The sequence below is a fragment of the Pseudopodoces humilis genome, chromosome 8 (assembly GCF_049639895.1).
Source record: "Pseudopodoces humilis isolate 2021_Gansu_Grassland_sample_001 chromosome 8, ASM4963989v1, whole genome shotgun sequence".
NCBI lineage: Eukaryota > Metazoa > Chordata > Aves > Passeriformes > Paridae > Pseudopodoces > Pseudopodoces humilis.
Window position 1 is genome coordinate 22913290 of NC_142207.1, and position 24507 is coordinate 22937796.

Below are 24507 nucleotides of genomic sequence, written 5' to 3' on the forward strand. Positions count from 1 at the left end.
ATCTTATGTGGATTTACAAAATTTATTACATCTTATTATTTTTTTCAGCAAGTATATACAGCAAACATAGGCAGTATACAGTTATATCTTCTAAATTCCACAGAATTACTTGCACTCATATTTGCTTGATTCAGAGTAGGTACCTCTCTCTTTGTAAACAACACATGGCAAGAATGCCTGAAGAGAAGCTCTACATTTTTAAACAGTATCCAGAATTAGTTATTGGTGTCAAGAGGACTTCCTCCAATCTTTCCATTCTGGAAAATCACCACTATACTTAGATCATAGGCAACGTGCTAAGAATTTCTGTACTCTAGGTACTACAGATTTTAATAGCCCACTAGAGATTTGTTGTTGTTGTTGTTTTATCTGCTCATGTCGAATCATGCTATTTTTTAATAAATTTAAACTATTATAAAAAATTTTAAAAAAACCTTTAAAATATGTCGGAAATATTTTCAGTTACACATAAAAAGTGTTCACATTATGAGTCCAACAGAGCTAGGGAAGTAAGGAAATTATTTTAATACTAAGCCTTCATTTCTTGAATATATCCTCCAGATGTGTACTTACTGCCTGAAACATTTTTTCTGGAAGCACATTTTCATGGAACATTTGCTATGGGTTCATCAAAATACAAATAAATTGAGTGGACAATAAAAACCGTGCTAAAAGGGAAATAAAAATTTCTTTGTAAATTAGGCCTGGGTTTTTTTATCATGTATCTGTTTAGCAAAACAAACCAGTATTTCTGTAATGTTAGGCAGAGGAAGAAGTCATTTTTAAACCCTGTTATAGCAAATTGTTCACCCCTTTACCAGTTGGCAATATTCCTTTCCATTACAGTGAGTTTAATCAGTTGCCTTGCACTACAGCTAACACCTCTGAGTGATTTCATTGTGCTACCTTAGCTCTGAAGGAATGGATGAGAATTCTCAACTTGCTTTATAAGCAAGAAACCCACAGAATTTCACTTTCAGTGATTTTTGCTGAAGGGATTAGAAAGGAGGCAAGGTGAACACAGCTTTTTGAAAAAGACAGTGGTTTTCCTTCATTGGTTGAAATCCAAAATTATTCCTGTTTTTCAAGAATCAGATTTTTCTTTCATTTACAATAATTGTTGAGTGGATTAATTACTTTCTTCTTCCAAAGATAACTAATTATGCATAAAATAGGCCAATCTGCCTTTGATTTTCATTAATGAAGGAGATATCAAAAAATATGATGCTGACACTTCCATAAAGGAAGCTATGTAAAATAAATATGTTTTCACACATTGAAAACTCTGAAAAAGAAACACGATACAATCATGACTATCAGAGCATCACATTCCAGTTAGAGATCAAAGGGAGATGTTGCATTTTCAGTGTTTCATAATCTGACAAAAAGGGATAAACAGCACACAGATTGTGTGTCCTCCTAGACTGCACAGTTGTGCCTAGCAAAACAGAAGCAACACAAAGAGTGAAAACCTACTCTTAGATTCTATACAGCAGAGCATGTCTCACGTACTCTGCTTCCTCTGTGTCCTCTTAACTCCCATTAACATCAGTCAAACATTCAAAAGTTAGGATTTCCTCAGAGGGGGCCCAGAAATATTGGCCTAATGGATATATTTAATCTCCATTTCTGTTTGTACTGTAAAACAGCTGCCTGTGATTTCCCTTGATATTTTGTGTCTTACCTGGCTCTCTTGTTGGTGCCACAAACAAATTTGCAGAACCTGCTCGAGTCCTTGGCGCTGATGTCTAAGGAATTTGTCCAGTTGCCGTCTCCTGTCCTGTAGCATCTCAAGGAGATTGTCAATCTTCAAGCAGCTGCTCTGGGCTCCTTGAATCAGCTCTGGGTTTGCATTTGGCCCCTCACATTTGAATTCTTCTATGAACTGAGTTAGGTCTTGGCTTTTGTTTAAAAGAGCAAGTGACTTCTGCAAAAGTTCTGCAAGGACAGAATTTCATCAGGAAAAAAGCCAGAGTGCTTTGTGATTCTAGAACCATATTTCAAATTTTACTCAAGTATCTTTCAAGCTATCTATTTGCATACATGAGCACAACGTATTTTCATCCATTGCATGAACATGAATGAACATTGCATGAACGTGAAATTTAGAAGAGATATATAAACACCTAGATATTTCAATTTGGACCGCTTTTATGCAAACCTAAAAAGGTACAATGGTATATTGTATACACCAATATACACAAACATAGATGCACACACACATATAATGGTGTAGAAACAAAACCCAGAAGTGTCATTGTTTTCTCAAAACTGAGTTCTTTTTGATGGCTTCCCAACCTGTGGGTAAGCTGAAGTGGAATTTTCTACCCTACTTCCCATGTGGGTCAGTACCCTCTGCAGTTTTTCATTAGTGATGCAAGCTAAGTTTAGGTCTTTATATCCCCCATAGGCATTGGGAAAAAAGTGTTCTCGTGTCTGGGAACTTACTTATAAGTAAGTCAGGAGTATCAGGCACTCTTACCTTCTTTCTATAATCTTTACTTAGACACATTCAGGGTTAAAATTCAGTGGACTACTTCACTTTAATGACCTGTTAGTGACAAATCTTTGTTTCAGCTCCCTAAAGTCATATAGTTTAGTTTCCATGAGCTCACTGCAACAAGCCTGTCCATTTTACTTTTTCCCTTCAGAAAAGTGGTATTAATCAGAAATGTTTCATTTCAGTCCATCCAAAATTGAACACACATAGAAATGGGTAAGCAAATATGTTTCATAAGTTTTCACCTTTTTCATTCAATTTTTGTCTTTTTGTGTTTTTGTTTTTTTTTTAATTCCAGAGTGATAAACATTTGTGATAAACTACTTATCACATACTGCTCAGGGTTGTATTTTCGGCCACATTTCTTTGGAGTGGGTAGATAGTATAATTCTTACAGAAAACACTGTTTTTATCAAATAGCTCAATATCAGCTTTCAAAACTTTTATTTTACTTTAGGGCAGAATAAGAAGTCAATAAGTTTCAGCCATTTTCCCCCATCTGAGGAAAGCAGTCTTTCTCTGGCAATTCATTTAATCTGATCCCTACTGTCATAGACTGTCTTTTCAGCAGTAAATTGCTGCCAGATTCTTCAAGTATAAATTGGTATGCAGTGATCACTTTGCTCCCATGAAGATCAGTTTGGAAGACCCAAAACCCATACTAGAGTTATCTAAATTGGATTCTCTATTCAGCCTGCCAGGAAGAATACCTAATGTTCAGGTTAGCTAAAAATATTTTAGGTAGTGCTCCACTGGTGAATAATAAAGTCTAATTGATATTCTGCCTAGTGTTAGTAATCATATAACAAAATTTGATTAAAATGACAAAGATGGAGTTTTAAGACTTTTTAAAAATGCAGAATCATATGGAATTGTAAAGGTGTCTGAAGTAGCCACACAATGAGATTAGTGCCAAAAATTTTTTTCTCTTTTTGATTTGAATGTGCCACAATATGGTAGAAGGTGCTTCACGTGGAAGCTTGAATAAAGAAAAAGAATTGACATGGAAGAAACTTTATGGGCAAAGGTATGTGCAGGAAAGTTGTTGAAGGGGAGGTACAAGGGCTAGCTTGAAACCATGAGTTTCACACCTTTCAGCAAGTCTGCTAAAATCTATCTTACCATTATATTTTTCCAAATAGAACATTTGTGTATTTGTTATAAGATTTTTTTTTTTAAATATGTGCAGAAAGAATAAAATGACTCCCTCAAGAAGTCAGTGCACTACCACATGCTCTCAGGAGTGGAATACCTTTGTACCTTTTGTATGGTGCTCCTGTTGCAGAAGAAGTTCTCTCAAAGAGTCAATATTGTCAAACTCTTGAGCATTTTTCAGGAAATCTTCAACTTGGTCAATTTTAACAGCAAACTGCATTAAGAAAACAAAGGACAGGGAGAAGCACACTGTAATTTTGTTTTGTGTAACTACATCATAATCTCTGTGTTATTGTGAAAGTTCATAAGAATTGTAAATTCTTGGAGAAAGGCATTTTTAGTGACTGCCAGATACAGATACTTTGTGGCCTCTATACACCTGAGCTGTTTTTTTCTTTGAGGTACTGATTGATTGAAGGATTTTAGTTGACACAATCTGTAATTACAGTTTGCCACTTTGTGAATCATCTTTCCTACAAAGCCTTATGCCAAATCTAATTTCTTTGTACAATACAGATTATCAGGACACAATAATTAGTAGATTGTTGATCTCGGATTTAGGACAGTTAATAATCCCATGGTTGCTTCTGCAATTTACAGGTGGCACTGGCATACAATAGAAACAAAATTATCAGGGAGAATTATTAAACTCTTTGAGTTCCAGGATGTGGGGACAGTTGGCTACACAGAGTGGGCACAAACCTGCAGGTTATGGAATCCCTCTCTTCTTTGGCTCCTTGTCTGTATCAGTGAATTACGATAAGAGAGAAATGGGTAAACAGCAATCACAGAGCTGTTCTTTTGTATCCATCTATACATCAAAGTCTCAGGTAAAGGACTGTCAAATTAGACCAATGTTTGCTTTATGTATTTAGGCTTATGGATATTTTGGTGCAAAACCTTCACTGACCAGTGTTATAGATGGGTAATGCGATGGCTGGCTCTCACAATTAAGGGATTAATATCATGCTTACGTTAAGAGAAGTTTCACTGATGTATAGCTACGTTATTGTGATTTGTTCTCCACATAGCCCCCTTTCCCCTCCCCCTTGTGTTGTTGCCACTGGACAGCCATGGTAGCCTGGACATTTGGGAGGAGGGCAGGCTTGTTACCAGGGGGCAGGGCATGGCAACACCTGACCTCCAACCAAGTGGCAAGAGAGCAGTCTGCTCCCATGGGCTGTGAAGAAGAGCTGACTGGCAGACTCTGGGAGCGGCCAGAGTTACCTGATGCAACCCCTGGGGGAATAAAAAGGGGAGCAGCCATTCTGTGAGGGAGCATGTGGTGGTTTAGTTCCACTCCCCCAGTGCTGCTCTTTCACCTTATTCAGTCTTTTTGTTGTATTCTGTTAAGGTTTAAGGGACCTTTGAAATTTTAAAAGTGAGTGTCCTTTCTCACACCAACCATCGGTGTGCATCAGTGAAAGCACCTGAGAGTAAGTTCTTTCAATGCCAAGTAATTTTAAACATAAGGAATGAAAGATATTCTGCAGAATGTCCATAGCCACTGAAATACATATTTTAGGGTTTGGTCCATTTCCACTTTTCACTGGCATTTTCTGTCAAGTACAAACTTGGGAGACATCATGACTAAAATATTTCTTAATGTCTACATGGTTTTTTGTTCAGCTTCATTGTGTACTCTCCAAAAGGTGGAAAAGGAAGGATGCATCCCAAGATTTTAATTTTCTTGTTTGCCTCAACCTTTAGGAATACAATGAACAATACAAAACACATTAAAATTACAGTGGTCAGAGTACCTGTAAGATGAGGGTGGCTACAAATTAACACATATTTGATTTAAACACAAACCTGCAGAGCGTTTTCAAAGAACACTGAAGTAAGTTCCAGAAGTGCCTGTCGCTTTTCTAACATAATGATGAGGGCATCCCATGCATCCCCAAGGGTCTCTGCCATGGCATCGTAAACCTGACTCTTTTCTTTGTTCTCCTCTGCCACCTTGTCTGCTTCATGCAGCAGGTCCCACACCTTGTCTTCCAAAGCCTGAGAAGGAAAGATACCAAAACAAACCAAATATAAGAAATCTCTACACAAAGTCCAAAACACTGTACTGGTGTCAGGATATTTTTACAGTGAGTCTGTACAGGAGCCACAAACCTCCTACTCCTTCTTTATTTCCAGTTCCTAGTGATAGGAGTGTAGCTCTTTCTGCATGTTTTATAGCAAAGCTTCTGAATTTCATCTGCACTTAAGAGGCAATAATTTTATAAAATTCACATACAAACAAGAGTTATTTATCATGTTATCTCTAATATTTACACTCCAATGTTTTTACATCTCCATAAACACAACTCTGTCTTCCTTAAAGTGGTAGCAGTGCAGATATTTTGATTCCTCTTTCATATGTCATCATATTACATTACTGGGCATTAGAAGTTTTAGAAATTTGTGAGGTAATTTAATCATAAGTTTCTGATGACTACAGGGCAATCCGGACAAGTGTGGTTTGAACATAAGCACATATTCTCAAAAAAACCACACCTAAATTATGTAATGTTTCAAGTTCAGGTTGCTGCATTGCTCAAGCTGGCCAACAAATAATAATACTCTATTGTCAAAATAATTCTTCTGTGTTCCATTCCTTTTATTAATCTCACCACAAGGAAGATAACTGCTGGTCCATTTCCAGCTTATGTTACAAATCTTTAGTGTGTCAGAAAAATTGATTAACATTTGTTCTGTGCTCTTCCCAACCCCCATCTTGGGTTTTATTATGAGCATGAATTAATAAAGCATCACTTTTTTTTGTTATTAGAGGTGCTACCAAATTAATATGTAATGTGAAATTTTTATTAGGCAATTTAAAAGGCCACTCATATACTACCGGATAAAAAGTTGATAAAGTAAATCACTCTAAGGGAAGTCTTTATGATGTTTCTTTCTTGATGAGACATAAAATTGTTACATGCACAACAACTCTGTAAAAGTAGTGGCACTCATTAATTATCCAACATGAGATATTATTAACATTCTAGGCTGGCTCTGTAAAATACAATAGGAATTAAATGAATATATGAGATATTGATAATCTCTTTACTAACTCAGCATCTTAATAACAATTAATGAGAAGCATTATAGTCATGACAATGCTGGTATTAAAACAAAAGAGGTAAAAATGTTCTCAGAATTTTACACCCAAACTGCTTGTCACTAGGTTAATTTTACCAAATTGATCAGACCACTTTCACTGCTGTTCTGAATACACTGTAGAAAAGCAGGTGACATCTGAAGTAGTTCCACTTAGAATTTCTTGGCAAAGACTATCTTTTTAAAAAGCTGACCATTTTATATTTTTAAATAAAACTAGGTATGCTTTTATCCTAATATTACATGTGCTTCAACATATTTAAAAGACATTTCAAATGCTAAATCTTTCCTAACTACTCAAGATGAATGCTACACAAATGGTACAGGACCCAGAAGCACATTTTCTTCTTTTAGAAGCCCTTTTTCTGAGCAGGTTCTTAATTACCATTTATCCCTGACAAGTAGGCTCTGTTTTCTAGTAACTGATTAGCTGTGAGGCACAGCTAATCTCTAAGACACAGAGAAAACTGGGATAGTTTTCAAAGATTATCAGTCATGCTTCCTGCATCTTTTAAAATCCAGTTACTATGAGATTAATTCAAATCCAACCAAAGAAAATTAGAAGGTTAAAGCAAACCAACCTGCTGCATTTAATGAAATGCAAAACTAGTGTGCATAAAGTTACAAAAAAAGAAAAAGAATTATGCAACTGTTCATGTGTAATAGTATTTTAATATTTAGAACTGATTAATGGAAGTTTTCAAATACAGACTTAATTTTTTCTTTAGCATGGATTGAATATGGTTCACTCATTTAAAATGCGTGTGTATTTGATTGCCTTCAAATAATAGTTCCTGTAATGCTACAAAAAAACCAATATAGTGTAACAAGAGTTGTCATGTTGTCTGTTTCCTCAGCAACAGAAAGAGTTACTTTTTGAGAAGACAGACTAAAAAAAAAATATAAATATTTTACAGGAAACTACTCTTTGTCTGAGAAACAGTTCAATTGCCTAAGATGGTCAGAGTGATATTAATTTTTTATTGCCATGAGTTTAAAATTATGCCTCCCACAATTGTCAAAGCCACTAGTTACTGTGAACTTTTAAAAAATTATCCTCAACTATGTTAGTTTCTATATACTACATATGTGAATAGTTTGTTTTAAATGAAGTACTGAAGTTTTTTTAAATGAAGACTGAAGTTTTCTACTTTTTATCTTTGAAATATAAATGTTTTATCAACACAGTCAAGGAATAATTTGGGCAGGACTCTTCAGGTCATCTAACCCCTTTCTCTAGTTACTCAAGGTCTTAGCCCATGAAGTCTTAAATATCCCTGACAATGGAAAATCCAGAGCTTTTCTGCACAACCTGTTCTAGAATGAATTGATTTTTGTGGTCAAATTTTTGTTTCCCTAATATTCAATTGGTATTTCCTTTTTTCCAACTTGTGTCTCTTGATCTAGAGGCAAACTTAGTAAGAGAAAAAATATGTATTTCCATCAAAAAAAAAAAAAAAAAAAGATGACTTTTGGAAAACAAAATATTGCACAGAAATAATTTTAATGAAGAAGAAAAATTTTTATGAGGTTTTTATCAATTGAGTGAACTTAACAGAGCTTTCCAGTAAAGACTTAAAATTATTTCAAACACTTTTGGAATCTCATGTTTCATTCCCTGTGAACAGAAAAAGAAAAAAAAATAGAAAACTTTGGACTCTGAGAAGCTGGAATGAAGCTTGACAATAGAAGGAATTCCCAGCATGTAGTCAAAAAGGAGCTCGTGCAAACATCCAACTTCTGCTGCCGTCAGTAAAACCAGGTCAGAAGAGCATTGCTCTAAAAACAAAGACCAATTTCAATTCCTATTAAATCTCTATGATAAATCTAATTCTACCCCACCAGAAGAAGAGCTCTGGTAGCTCAAAGGGAGCAATGCTCTGGTTGAGAGGGATAGAGGGGATGCTGGGTGGCTGCAATCCCAGGCCTGCAGCAGGAATGCTTTGCTGCCTGGTGATGCAGCTGCTGCACAGCCACACCTCTCCCCCCACTCCTTCTCAGGGTACATTTGCCTCTGGTATTGTAGCAAAGACAGAAAAGTATTTTAGGTAAGTTTTGTTGGATAGTATAGCTCTTGTATTTATTTGTTCACAGTCCATTATTTGGGTACTTTTCCTTCTGTTAAAAGAGCAAGGAATGAGAGGGGGAAATGATCTTTTGCCTTTCCTGAGTTGTTGCACACTGACTACATAACTCGGAATTTTCAGAGGTGTGAACTACCCTCCCATTCTCTTAGCACTGAGATGCTGCTAAAATTAACCTTTAGTTGGTGCTAAAAGGCTCTGCTGAGATTATACAGCACAGTTGTTAACTTGAAAACAGAAAATAGTCATAAAGCTACTTCAAGACAAATATTATTTTGCTGGGAATTTTGCTCATACAAATATTGAAAGTGATGAGTGAGCTGAACTAACACTGAAGAAAAGATATTTATTACATTTTAACTTTTCCTCTTTTTTTTTTGTTCAAATCACTTGCAAAAAATCAGCTCTGGTTTGATACAAATGCAGATGAACTTTGCTGCTAATTGTACTATTGGGTACCTCAACAACTAATTGCCAATAATTCAGAAAATATTAACAAATAATTTCTTCCATAACAAAATTACTGGAAAATAAGCGTTTTGAAAACATTTTTGCTTGAAATAACTGAAAGGCTTATTTAAAAGATATCAAACACAAAAAATGAGCGTATTATATGAGTGCTTTTTGAAGAATGTAATTTTCTAATTTTTTTTCTTTGGGCTATTAGCATATAAATTAATGTTTTGCAATTTATGCTTTGTGAATTAAATAAAACAATTAGGAGCAATCCTCAGGTTCATGAGCCAAATTAATAGCGATGATGGTTTTAAACTTAAGTTTATGGGCTAGATTCACTTCATTTTTGCGGCTGTTCTGCCACAGTCTCTCTCATGATAAAAACCAGAACTTTGGAAGCAAGCCAAGAATGCCTCATGGGGAATTTTAATATTGTTATGGACACACACACACTCTTTTTCTTTCTTTTTTTTTCCCCCAGATGATCCAGCAAGTTTTGATATTGAGAGACCCAAGCACCCAGAAATGTTATCTCCAAGTAGCACTTCTGTTGGAAATAACAGGATAATGGCAGAGGAACATCTCTGCTAAGTGCAATCTATATCATTTCACCTCCTGGAAGTTTTGTCCCAGGTTTTATAGGTTTGATTCTTCTCATTTTTCTTTCTAAATTGTGAAGAATTAGACATCCAAATGTACATCTACATGTTTTCAGGACATATAAACCTGCTGAAAGTTACCCAAAGAAAGGTGAGTCAGATATGGGGAAAGAGACTTGCATGAAATCTCAGAATTTGATGGTTTCAACAACCCTGGTATGGTCTGATTCAGCAAAACAGAAACAGAATATATTAGCTTAGAACCAGATGATATTAGATAAGACTACTGAGGGGAATTTTAGCTGGATGTAAACATTGTATGTATATTCTCTGTTTAGTCTCAGTTATAATCTTTCCTGTTCAACATTTATTCTTTCAGCTCTATTAATAATAACACAACTGTTTCCTAATCCATAAACATTTGAAGTGGGGTCCTTTTTGAAAGTTGTATTCTGCTTTTTATTTAAGTAGTAGGGTGTTCCCAATTCCTAAATTTAATGGAACAAATGTAAATAAGTAATTAATATGATGGACTATATTCTATCAAAGTAAAGTATTGTGGATATGTCTTTCCCTATGGCCCTGAAGATCACACACCAATTTTTTATCACTATGATTTGAACATTAAAAGAACTTTAAAAATGTTCTAGAAATTATTGTTTTCTCTTTCAACAAGTCTATTCCAATTACTGTTTAAAGTACCATCTGCCTTAATAAGTGTCCAACTGTTTGTTTGGGCTTTTTTAACCCAGTTAGCATTGCCAAGTCAAAACTGAAATACTGAGCTGGATTACATTCCTTTTCCTCTAGCACCAGAAGTACTGTAAACTGATCACTGTGCCAGATTTTGTCCTTCCTTACACCTGTGAATCTTCAGCATATTAAGCTGACAAAAGAAATTGGCCTGAATATTTGGATTATAACTTGCAATTAATATACTGGGATGAGAATAATGAAGTTAAAAAGCAAAGGGGTGATCAAAACCTGGAACAAATTTGATAAAGAACATGGGATAATGCCAGAATGAACAACTATTCTATAAATTATCTTCAAAAAGTCAATAGGTTCATCTCTACTGATTCTGAAGATATATTTAGTATGAATCATCTAACTCTTGCCTTAAGCAGGACTAGTTTAGTGATTGAATCATTACTCATTAAAGAGTTTTTCCCTGGCCTGCACAAAAGTTTAATTTTGAATTGAGTTAGTCTAATCAGCAAAGTTGAGCATGTGCTTATCAAGTATGGGTATTTGTCGGGATTTATTTTCCTTTTTTTTTTTTTGTAAAAATAAAAAATAAAAGGAGAAACAATTGCCCATCTTCACACAGCTAAGGCATAATTCATTATCAAATACTAAGTGGAAAATAATTACTATAAACAATATTTAAGAACTGAGAATCCATCTTGGAAAAACTTTTTACGAGTGGATTTAGTGATTTTAGACTAAGTAATTACTGACAAGTGTTAACAGCTTACCATAGGTCACAAATGGTCATGGCTGAAAAATGCACAGCCAGGAAGAATTACAACATTGCAGTCCCTTATTAGCCCAGCTCACATTATTGAGGAAAAAGTAGTCATTTTGAACTTAATTCTTTTACAGGCTATTCATTAATCAATTCCAAATTTTGCAAGGATCACAGACATAAAACAGAAAATAATTCTATTTGTTCCCAATGTATTTGGATGAGAAGCATTCTTTAATATTTATGCATAATAAATTTTCTGATATGATTTGACTTGTTAGTAAAATTGTATTTGAAACTTTGTTTTTCTTACAAATATGAGAGTTTCTTTCAAAGATGGGAATTACTCTATTTTCTTTCCACACTTCAAATTTTCACTAATTTGAAAATTAGGAGAAAAATAATCAGCTTCTTCCTGACATCAGTATGTAAGTACTCAGCTAATTCTGAATTGCTCAAACAGGATACAGGAACTTGTTCCAAGAACTCCCAAATGTTGGATTAGTGACCATAAAGATGAGACACTTGCATATAAAAGGAAAGCAAATGCACCTCTCTAGGATTTGGGTATTTTGGTTGGTTTTGGGTGTTTGGTGGGTTTTTTCCATAATTCTATTCCTCATACTCTTCAAAATGCCCACAAAGCAGTGTATTGGCTACATTCTTTATATACTCTATTGAATTACCTCACACTCACTGGGTATTTTTCATGACTGGGGAAGCACATAGTCATTGGTATTAAATCAAATTCTTGATCCTGTCCAAATCGTGTGTGTTCTTTCAGATCTCATGTTTATGTAATCTCCCTAAAAGTTAAATAGATAAGTTATTATTCATAGCTTCAAAGATGTTAGAGTAATTTATTTGTTTACATATATAAAGTCAAACTGCCCTATCAGAATATTAAAACAAAACTTCTTTTTAGGTGACTTCAGACTTCTCTCAGTGTCAAACATCCACATGTTTGACACAGTTCTTTCATGCAAGCCTGCCCAAATGCCACCATTCCTATAATCTGCACTCAGGAATGCCAAAATCTGATTTTAGGGCTGTTACTTAACTAAAATATTCCTAGATTAAGACAAACTGTTTTAATCTTACAATATCATCCCCAATGCAATTTACATCAATTAAGATTCAATTAAAGTATTTGTGGAATATTTATTTCAGGCTTACAAAGGCTGAACATATTTTTTTCTGTGTGGAGTTTAACCTGATCACCATAATCAGCAATAGGAGGCACAGGCAGCTACATCAGCTGTTGTACCTGAACTGTAAAGATTTGAGGAATTTTTTATGGTCTTATCACACCTTACCTTCAGCTTGGACAGGAGGAATTCATGATCTTGAAGTAGTTTTTTAGTCTCATCTTGATTGCTGCCAATTTCTAATATATTTGGTGTTGATTCAGCTAGCTGAAGCTTCACCCATTTTCCACACTGTAATAAGGAAATAATTACAGCCTTCAGAACACAAGGTTTCCTTCATTTATTTACTCACACAGACTCTCAGCTCACACATACTTTCCATGGTCCTAGAAGCACAGGGACCATACACACAACGGAGTCACAGAGAATACAGTATAAACTTCATTTGAAAAAGGTAACAAAATCCCAGACTAGTGTTTTCCAGAAGGTGTTCCAAATATCGATTTTTCCCATGAAGAATAAAATTATCACAATGAAATAAAAAGTTTTCTCTGACTCATCTCCCCTTCCAGCTGAAGATGACACAGATAGTTGAGTGAATTTGGTGGGTGAGTGGGGCAAGCAGAAGTAACAAATATATTACAGCAGATGCAAAACCCATGGACTCAGATCCTATTTCTACCACATCGGTCCAATGTAGCTCTGTACTGAATACATGGAACAAGACATTGCACAAGTAGCAGCAGGGACACTTAGCAGCCTTCAGAACAGGAGACAAAGGATTCTGATAAGGACGGAAGCTGTGTTGTCACTGGAAGCTAGCATGGTTCCACACCACAGGGAGGAAAAGTAAACGACTTCACCCTCAGCTTGAGTCTCCTTGCAGTGAAATTACTCCCCTGCAATAGCAGACCACCTCACAGGAAGGGTGAAAACTGACCACAAAAAATCCTTCCCACAACTGAGGTAAGCCATCCTGAATAATCACCTAAATTAGGTGACAACTCAACTCATTATCACCTTGTTCTGCGTTACAAACTCTAATGGCTGAGACTAGCACATATTCTAAGTTGCCTGGAGAATGAAAAATCAAACTGCCAATAAATTCCAGCTGGGATTCATTGCTAGCATCCAGATTTATTCCCAATGTTGAATTTTATGCCAACTGAAGGTGTGGATTCCAGCTCACAAAACAGGCCTTTCAGTGCTGATAAGCACAACTGTCTGCACACAAGGGCTTTACTGAGACATGTGGGACTGTGGATTCACAGCTTTAAAAAATATTAAGTTTAATATTAATATTAATTATTGTAATATAATTATTATAATATTATCATTTAATATTAAATTATTAAGTTTTTTCCCCACAGAAAATACCTCATCTCTGGAGTTTATAGAGTCACTTGTGGTGTAAAGTTATTGCTGAGTACAAGTTAAAATAACTCAAGGAGGCTTAAATACAATCTTCATGCTTTAAACACATTTTTATGCCATTCTTCATTTAACTCTTTTTAAAAAGTAAGAGGAATTTCTTCCCTCTAAGACCCTACATATTTTCACCAAGTTATTTATCCTACTTGAAAAAAAAAAAAAACGCCAGCAACCCAAAAGCCACCAGGAGTAATTGTGAACAGAAACAAGTGTTAACTTCCAAGAAAAGTGTGTTAGGTATTGACTAATCAGATGGCCTCGTGTTACCATTTTATGCTAGCTACTCCTACCCAGAATATCTGGAAGGAGTGTTAATCAGGGAGCAGCAGAAAGACAAGAGCAGACATGCCAGCAGTTGCTGCCTTACCTTGAGCACAGCTATAACAATGCTGGCATCCCCAGCCTGCACAGCAACTGAACTGACTGTGGTTGTAGAAGGCTTCTGCTCCGAGCTGGCTTCATCTGACATGGTGTTTCACAGTGGGACTGCTCACATCAGAGCAGACTCGAGACGCTCTCTCAGGGTCCACTGCTCATTTCAGACAGCACCAGAGTCGCCTGGATTCATTCAGTGAAACTGCTCAGCTAACACTGATTAGTCTGCCAAAAGGAAAGAACAGGAGGTTAAAAATAGACAACTCCACTGAGTTTATCATTCTTGAGAGAGATTTGACACACCCCTAGTTTGGTAGCATTAAGCTGCCTGTTCTTTTTTGTCACCATCTGAAGTGTGAAGGGCTTCTTCCATGGACATCACCTGACACCAGCTAACCAAATCAAAAAGAGTTCTCAAATTGAAACAGCTAGAAAAAAATTACCACTGATTCTATACTGACAAACCCAGTGTTACCAGGTTTCAAACGTGCAACTACCTAATCTACATTTTCACATTATACCAGTAAAATACTTTCTCGCTTACTAGTTACTGAATATGTATGTTCGACATGATTCTCCCGCTGAATCAAAGTCTTTAAACAGGATAAGGATGTGTATATAAGTCAAATGCTAAATCAAAACAGGGGATTTTAAATCCAAAAATACTTAAAGGTATAGTGGCCATAACAATCAGAGAAGGAAACCAAGTACCTTGAACTCTTAAGGAATATTTGATTCCTAAGATTAAGATAATTTACCTGCTTTTCAATTTAATATTAAATTGTTTCTAGAGTCTTCATTTTGTTCTGAAGGAGCATAAGACCTCTATAAAAGCTGCTTAAACACTGCTAAAGTTTTTCATTTAGTATGGGGAATTATTAGACACGTTTAGATTACAATATTGGTCTGACATATTTATTTTCTTGCCATTAGTCCAAAGCATGCCACAAGTAGCCCACACTATGTGACAGCAGCTGCTGGGTTTCCTTCCACAGAACAGCTGAGAAAGTGACACTGGTGTTTAGGCTCTGGAAAAACAATTCCACCCAAGAAAATACATGCATTAGTCTCCCCTAAAGCATCTGCTTGTTAGATTTGTTTAAAAATATGTAACAATTAAATACATTTTTATATAAACTAGATTTCTAATTGCATACAAGGACATGCACACCTGCAATGGAACCAAGATCTGGAAGCAAATTCTAAAATAGTTTGGATTAGAAGAAACTTAAAGTAGTTACAGGAAATTTCATTTTATGTATCAAGGTGGGATTTTTCTTTTTTGTTCATTCACTTCTTCCCCCTCCAATTATTGGCAGATTATAATCTTAATCTGAGCACCACCTTCAAACCATAGGTTTCAAACAGGATAAGAAGAAGCCCTTTATTGTGGTTTGTGCTGAACACAATGGGCTTGGAAAAGCAAAATCCATCCCTTCTGCCAAAACACAACCACGAACCCTCAAGCTGCCAACCAAGGAACAAATATCACACAGTTTTCTGAAACTGTAAGAGGCCTAGGGACCCTGCCATTGAAATAACAGACAGATCTCCTTGGGACTTGTATGTATTCCTGTAATAAGTATGGAAGAACAAAAATTTGATATTTAATCCTAACACAAAACCTGGAAGACAGAATTCCTAAATAAAACTTCAAAACTGAAACATGAGAGAGAGACCTACTTTGGTTTGGCTGGAAGAAAGACCCATTCTACAAAACCTGCTAAGTACTCCAGCTTTCAAAAAAATATTTCAGAAGACAAGCAACCTGGGTTTTTTACCCTGCAGGCAGGACTGCACTTGGAGGACAAACAGCACTTGGCTTTTGGAAAAACTAATTAGGAAAAAACAGCCAAACCTCTTTTTACTCATACAAAAAGAGTTGCAAACCAATTTTGGTATTATGTCCTTGAGTTTTTGTTCTCTCAGAAGAGCATTCTAAGTGCATTTTTTCATGGCACAAGTTGGGCCAATCCATCATCTCCCTGGGGTAGCCAGACATAAGAGCTGTTTTTCACTCAAGTTAAATGAGGTATCATTTTTCATAGTGCTGACAGCTGGAAATAAAGGAAAAATGCCTCACTCAAGAAGTTGACTATAAACAAATTTGGCAACAACCAAGACAAGTGATTCAGAACGTATGATAACAAATGCATGGATATTGTATTTATTCATCTTATGCTAAGCATAGAAGATAGAGACAGGGAAACATCAGAGTAGTGACTGCAAAAAGTTATCAAGGAATCAAAACATATCTTAGAACTGGGAGAAATATCTTAGACCCTGGGAGAAAAATATAAGGATTTTGGCATTGCATGATGAGCAGTTTCAGCTGTGTCCAAGGGAACAAAATTTAACAAGCATGCCTTTCTCTGTCTTGTTTACTTATCTGTCTGTTCCTCTGTCTGAAACAAACAAAACACCTGGTAGCAGCCAGAAAAAGGCAGGCTATTTGTGTCAGGAGAGAGAAATATTTTCCTTTTGCTACCGCTGTGTGAAAGAGAGTAAGAATGACAAGAAGAAAGGAACATTCACCAGCTGTCCACAGGAAACAAGAAAACTGAACAAAGGAACAAAGGAAACAATCTGACGAAAGCAGAAAAAAAGATCAAGTCTCTCTACTGTAAATAATGCCATGTATTATCTGGAACAACTGTACGTAAAAAGGATTTGAGAGGTAATGATAAAATTCACTTAATTTTCAACACTTAGGGTGTCCAATCCACAGGTTTTTCTCATGTATAGCAAGCAAAGCGTGCTAATCACAGTTTTGGTAGCAATACACAGAAAAAGGGTCTGATTTCTTTCTGTTGAGTTTGAGAAACTCTGTCTGAGTTTCTTTCTGTTGAGAGCTTTTGAGCTATTAGTGCACTATGAAAATGCCTCCAGGAAAGACAAAGTTCACTCCCTGCAGCCTCAAAGACTCAAGGTCCTTCACTCTGACTGGTTTCTAAATGTAGAGGGTCTCCTCTTTCTTCCTTGTCTCAGGCCTGGGAGAACAGGCATACACAACCAAGAAGGGGAGGAAGCATCCCTCAGACATCTGGGCTTCATGAGGCTTGCACTGCATCCACAGCCCCGCCTGAAGCAGGGACAAACACATCAGTCCTCTCCAAGACTGTGCTTGTTGCTTTGTACTGGTTCCTATGGCCTTTCTTTTCAAGCAGGGACCAGTTCCAGGTATCATCAGGAATGAGGGCACGAAATCAAGCAGTCTTGCAAGTCCCCCAGTCTCATAAAACAGCCATGGAGGTCACATCAAGGGTGAGCGTTGAGCAAAAGGTATGTTTTCCTCCTGGGAAGAGGTTCCTTTTTACCATACCCTGGTTGAATAAGTTTCTAGGGTGACAAACCGGTTGAAATTCTAACCCAGTATTCCTAAAACCCCAAACCAAGAATGATAAGAACCACCCTGGCAGCAGTCAGGGGGCAAAGGTGGGATAGAGAGGTGCCTGCTCCCAGAGGTCAGGCAGTACATGGATGTCCTGTGGGGAACAGCAGCTTGGAACATTGTCTGTTTCTTAACACTGAGATGGAAGGAAGTTTTCTTGCAGAGAGCTGCCCTGGAGAGAAGGATGACAGAAAACAGAAGGGAACCACGGTGCTTGCAGACATTCCTCTTTTACTGAGGGCCAGAGAGACAGGACAAAGTGTGGCTGAGCACAAACAAACTTCCTGCATCCAGAGGCAGGGGAAGGACCAGCATGAGCTACTCCACAGCCCCAGCAGGGTTCCCAGCCAGGAGTGATGGGCACCCACGCGGGCCTGGCTGCCCCACAGCAGAGAGGGGTCACTGCTGCCAAGTTCTGGAGGCAGGACAGGAGCTGTGAGCAGGGCAGGAGGGAGAGAAAGGGTTAATGACATTAACTTCAGGTAGGTAAGAGCTGCAGCACAGGCAGAAGGCATTTCCCTGTCAGCTGAGAGCCCAGGAACTTAGGAAAAGGTGGTTCTAAAGTAGCCCAGGAAGGATCCTGGGTCCCAAAAGGATGTTGTCCTGTCCTTGCCACCATGGAAAGAGAAAGAATAGAAGTCCCAGTTAAGGGCTAGGAAAGAGCTGTGAAAAGGTGACCAAGGATTTGAGAACCTGCTTCTCTCCAGCAAAAAGTTTCAAGAGCACAGTCTGTGTGGGCTGGAGTATTGTTTCAGTTCCAGAAACAATAGTTCCAGATTAATTTTATTTTAAAACATCTAATTATAGTGAAGAACTATATTCTTGTATATTCCCATTCTTCCTGTGCATCACCTTAACAAAAACCTTTCTACTCTTTCTCCTTCATCACCTATCCTGAAGACACTTCACACCACACTGAGAAGTCAGCATGAAGAGAAAAAGCTTCCCAAAAAGCACCATCACACAAAACAGAGAAAATACCGAAAGGAAAGTTATCCCTATCATACTGAACATCTCTGTGAGAGAAAAGAAAGCAACACTGCAAACTGTAAAACCAGCAGTATAGCAGAGATCAAGAAACCAGCAAACAGCTTAACACTGCTAATTCAGCGCAATGGTAAGAGCAAAAATCACTATTTGTTTGCTTCCAAGGACAACAACATTTAAAAAAACCCATACAGTAAACAGACATGGGGAGCAATGACAGCTGAAACATTTCAGTCATCAATTTATCATGTTCTGCTCTTTCATCCTAAAGCTTGCTCTTCCCTGTATCCCTTTTTATGGATCTTAGAGGATTTCCACAAAGTATACATGCTACTTGTACCTAGAACCTGTAAATAATAAATAATACCTAAATCTCTATTATTTATTGAATGATAGAAAAGATCCAGCAAATTTAACTAGGGTTAAATGTCACTTCAGCCTCCAAATTAATTTTAAGAAAGCTCATATAACCTTTAAATGTACAGCTGCAGACTGTAAATGTTATATAAACAAACACCAATCTTCCTAGCATCTGTTATTTAAAAAATTGTCTTCCAGTTCTTTATTAGTCTTATATACAAGATAAAGAGGTATGCAGCACATAGGGACTGCTTCTTACATTTATTTATTAGGCTTGAATTCTAGAAGAAGGTATAACCATCCTGTTTTCAGAAATACAGAAATAATAATAATAATTAATAAACAACAACTTAATTTGGCAGTAATGTGCTCATCTAATCTGCTTTCTTCATATCTTGTTATCTTAGAATATGATTCAAGATGGACAGCACAAAAAACTGAGGTGTTGGATTTTCTGCTTAAGAATCCCTACAGCAAAACAAATTTCTTATTCTGAGAATGGATTAACACATTAGTGCTTTCAGAAAGAAGTTCCTTTCCTTGTTAAAACTAATCCCATGCAAAAAAAATTCTTCAGATTCTTGACTTGCAGATAACTTTGAGGTGGTTTCATACAATGATAAACTGAAGGATGAGGATAAAAAGCACTTTGAGGAAAGGAAAAGAGAGGGGAACATGGGCCCCTGCAGTAATTCTGAAGCCACTGACAGCTCTGAGAGATTAACATCTGTATCTCAAACAATCTGAACAGATTTCTCCAAATTGAAACACATTAGTTACTTGCTATTATATATTTTAGCAAGTTTAATTTGATTTTGCTATCACAGACAATAAAAAATACAAGCTGGATTTACACCTTTCCTTAAAGTGACAGCTAGAGAAAAGACAAGAAAGAAGTGACTTGATGACTATTCGAGTGTAAATACAATGGCAAAATATAGACTGTGAAAACTTTAACTTTTGAATGGGGTAAGAGAAATCAAACAAAACAGAAAACAGTTCACAAGTGTGAATTGCAAAGGGATCATGTCCTATTCTCTCTCACATTCCAGGTGAAGACATCAGCACATCCTCTTCAGTTTGCTGCAGAAATGGCAGGGAGGCTGTCCAGTTCCCTCGGAATCAGCCGGAGAACAGACTTACCGCATCAGCGCCCCTGGAGAAGCTCAGCATTTCTGTCTCACTGGGTGCTGTCCGAAACAAATGCTGCACAGCCTCCGGAGCTCTGCCCTGCAGAACGCAGAAGTGGAGCCGTTCTAGCAGCTCACAGGTGGCACACACACAGCTCAGCCCAGCTGAAAGGCTGGCAGCAAAGACGGTGGCCCAGGATATTCAGCTCTGTCAGGAGGGTGAAGAGACATCAGAGGGTTCATTAGTCTGGTGCTCAGGCTCCAGCAGCAGCAGCAAGAGTTTATTACACGGGATTGCTATGTTCCCTTGCCCATGCATGTAAGGAAAGCCAACGGGACTTTTGTTACTAAATTCCTTGGGAGCATTTGAAATTCCTTCCTGATGTGGTGTGTTAGCACAGTGGAGTATGCACTCTGCACCAAATATAGATGTGAGACAGGCTACTCTCTCTCTGTAAAGAAGGAAGATTAAGATACAGATTGGTAATCTACATCAAACTCTCAGGGTAGCTACAAACTACAACTACTACTAAGATAATTTATTATGGTGGCACTTTGGCCCCATGTCTCTATTTTCTATGTTGAACTTGCATTTACATTTCAGTTGTATGAAAAGACTATTTTAGTTTAATTTTTTTTAATGTTTATACCTAAATACAGTTGTATGTATTAAACTTGTGATAAAAACATCAGCTAAAAATCACAGACTTTTCAGAGTGCTCAAGCAGTGTACCTGGGTTCTTAGGACCATCTTTTAAGAGTGAAAAGGCTCTGTTCAGATCTATGAAACACAATCATCAAGCAGTGATGCAAAAAGATCACGATAAGCCATTCAGTTAACAGGGGACTAATTAAATAGACACAATCATGAAAACTACACAAAAACACAAAAGCCATATTGTTGCTATTGTTTGGAAAAGTTATGTGACTACAACTTTCAGAAATTCAGAACATATACACAAGTATGTTTCCCAGCCACACTTCTATTAGAACATTACACCTCCAATATTTATCCAGAAAAGAAATATTCAGCAGGGCAGTTGAATTTTAGGTGTTAGAGAACTACAACAATCTTTTTGAGAATCCTTTTTTAAAAGTCATTTATCAGTGGGGTTATAAATAGCATGCTTTGTTTTGTTTTAAGAAGATAAGTCCATCCTGTATAACTGCTTCTTGAAGTGAAGACACTGCTGAGGATTCCTCTGTGTGTCCTGGTCACACATTGCCCTCCTCCAGACCTTGATACCTCAAACATGGAGCACATACCAGGTCCTGCCTGTCCCTTTCAGGTAAATACCGAATTCTGTCACATACTTAGGAGAGGAAATCTTGGAATTCCAGTCCCACCCACCCCAGTTTTTTTGCCTGGAGCTCTGTTAAACAAATGGTTGCTTACCCAAGGATACTCCCAGTTTAGGTGACCCTTCACTCTACAAAGGTTAGCATATAACACTTCAGAATTCATGTACCACATAAATCTAGGAAGCATTGCCTAATTAAAAAAAAAACCAAAAACGAAAGGAAACTTCCCCCCCCCACCCCGACTCAGTACTGGTGAAACACCAAAGAGCCGTGAAGATGGATTTGCATGTTTCAGAACCACAGTTTGCCATCCATAGCAAAAACACCATCACCAGGAGCAGGTGATTTCTTCCTTGTTCTGTGTGCTCCAGCTCTTTGGATCTGAGTGCTGCTGTCGGCAGTAGTGGATGGGTACCTGCCAAAGGAGAGGTTCAAGGGACAGAAACTCGGTGCTGAGACTTGACACAGATCAGTGCTCCTCATGCTGCTTCCAAGGGACGCCGTGATGAGCAAGCTGCCTGCATGACGATGTGGACTACAAGACACCATGGTGTAATCCTGTGTCTGGAATGAATGTATGTTTATCCTAGCGGAAAACTTTAATAAATTAAACCCCCAAAGTGGTTTTTTTGGTTTTTTTTAATACTTCTGGAGCGGCTCTTATTATTGTCTAGCTATGCAAAAAAGCTCTGGGTATGGAAAATTGAATGCAGGCTGATGCCATGTCATACCATTAGAACAGCATTACCTTTTCTGTGTCATATCTGGTGTTTTTGATTTCTTCTTCCAGAACCTGAAAAGTGATGCGCTCTCCTCCCTTCTGGGGGTTTGAACCTGCTCTTGGTTACTGAGAAGTTGTCATCTCCCACTGCCCTACGCCTGCTTCGGTGGGTGGGGTAGGGATGGGAGCCTTCAGCTGTCTTCTTGGGTAAGAAGTAACAGCAAAAAGGAGAGATTAAAGCTCTCATTTTTATCATGCAAGCTTCAGCTTTTGTTTGAAACACTTCTCAGGGAGTGGCAATGTCCTTCAACCTCATAATGGGCCATCAGTCATCTTTGCCCATGCTTGCTACTCCAGAGTGTGCTCACAGCTGGGCCTCTACTGTTCCAGGACTTATTCCTTCCCCACACACAAATATACAAGAATCCAAGGTGTTCTCACGTCTTTTCCCATGCGAGGACCCAACAGCCTGTCTATGAGCTGGGACCATAAGGCATAGAGAACTGTGTTAACTTGGTGTTCTGCACATTTGTCTCACCTGGGCACCAGGACTGGGTACCATACACAGAGCAGGACCTGGGCAAGTGCATTTGAACAGGGAGCTGCTTCAGGAAGATTTCTGTCACAGCCCAGGGTCCTGAAGGGATTGATTTCAAAAGCATACAGCCCAGGCTGTCCAGCCAGAGACAGGTGACACTTCTCCACACCACTGCAGCCAGTGCTGTAACATCACCAGAAGCCTCTCCTCCCCAGAGATGTGCACAGAACATCACTACCTTTAGCTGGCTGTAGTGGTGATCTATCAGCATGTCCTTATTGGATTTGTCTGCAGATCCCAGGGACAAGACCCTTGATCAGCTCCAGAAGGTGCACTTGTTCAGTTCATGTGATATTTGACAAGTATCCTGTAATTAAACTCCTTTCTTTACATTAGTCTTTCTCACTGAGTGAATACTCCTTCTTTTTGCAGGGTGTTTGATTAACTGACTTCAAAGGATAAGCTTGATCTTCCAAAGCATTAAAGGCCACCTATTGAAGCCAAAAGATTTTTATAAATATTGTCACTCTATGTGAAACACACCATTCACCAAATTGTTTTCCCACCTTTCTTTTTTTGCTTGCTACTGCTTTTCAGGTCTCACTACTCTGTATAGGGAAAAAACCCATCATCACAGTGTTCTATGATGGAAATTATTTCAGCTGTGCTTTTTATATTCTCCATGTGTGTGCATGATTTTCATGACTATAATGTCTTGCCACTCCTTAATATTGATGAGGCTTCCTCTCTAGTAACTCTGTGAAGTGGGGAATGCAGCTGTCACCCCCTCCCAACACACACTAACAGTACCAACCATTTCATCCCAAAAGGAAACTCTTCTTTGCAAAGTCTTTGATGAAACTGCTGCTGAAGAAGAGACTTTAGTGGTATAGACGTGGACATACCTCTGATAAATGTCCAGAAGACAAAGCAATACCTAGAAAAGAGGTAACAGCTAACAGTGAATACAAAATCACTTAAATAGTTCACATTTCTGCCACCTGCAGGAACAAATGCCCTGGCTTCTTCATGTGTGGCTGGTTCTACAGAGGCAATGCACCATGAAATGATGCCTGCAAACAGCAGCTACCTAACAAATTGGCCACATGGAACGAGGGGAAATAAAAAGCCAACAAGGCTCATTGATCATGTGGCTCACTGCAGCCTTTGGATGCTGTCTCAAGCAAAGCACTAATATTAACCCTGGCTTACATGTCACCATATTACTGTGTTCCTTTGGATACATCAGTCTTGGGGAGGAGGAGAGGAGGAAGGCCATGCTCTGAGAGGCACCGACTGATATAAAGCAGACAGTGGGCATCACATTCACATCATCACCCCTGATATGTGGAGCAGCACTCAAATGTGTTGAATACATTGCACAATCATCCTCACCCTGCTGAGCCCAGCTTGCAGTTATCTATCATCCAGTGAGGCACACAGAGCTGTATACAAGGGTTAAGGAAAAGAACAGGCTGCTCTTAGTGCCAGTTTAAAATATGGCATGTTCCCAAGGCTCTGAAAGTCAGACTCGTATCGCACAATCACATTAAATATCAAGTAACCACGCTGTAAGGCTTGACTGTGGAAGTGGCTGGGACACCATGAAAGCTGCTCTTTCCTAGTAGGCTAAAAACCTTAAGGGGAGAATGGAATGTTAAAAGACACTTATCACACATAAATTCTGGCACAGTATTTGAGAGAAACGTCCTACTGGAGCTCCACAGCCCACTGGAACTGCAGCCTCTCATCCT

General features: G+C 37.9%; 1 protein-coding gene across 3 annotated transcripts in view; it reads right to left on the reverse strand.

Annotated features, from left to right (window-relative positions):
• The window catches only part of CCDC141 (coiled-coil domain containing 141), a 62567-nt gene extending 42172 nt beyond the window's left edge, over positions 1-20395 (reverse strand). For all 3 annotated transcript variants that reach the window (XM_014249271.2, XM_088059258.1, XM_088059257.1), the window contains exons 1-6: positions 20206-20395; positions 14317-14549; positions 12687-12809; positions 5468-5659; positions 3761-3869; positions 1685-1938 (exon numbers count right to left, since the gene is read on the reverse strand). In XM_014249271.2, coding sequence (XP_014104746.2) covers positions 1685-1938; positions 3761-3869; positions 5468-5659; positions 12687-12809; positions 14317-14418 — 780 coding nt within the window. In that variant the 5' untranslated portion in view covers positions 14419-14549; positions 20206-20395. The remainder of the gene's footprint in view (positions 1-1684; positions 1939-3760; positions 3870-5467; positions 5660-12686; positions 12810-14316; positions 14550-20205) is intronic.
• Between the last annotated feature and the right edge of the window lie 4112 nt (positions 20396-24507).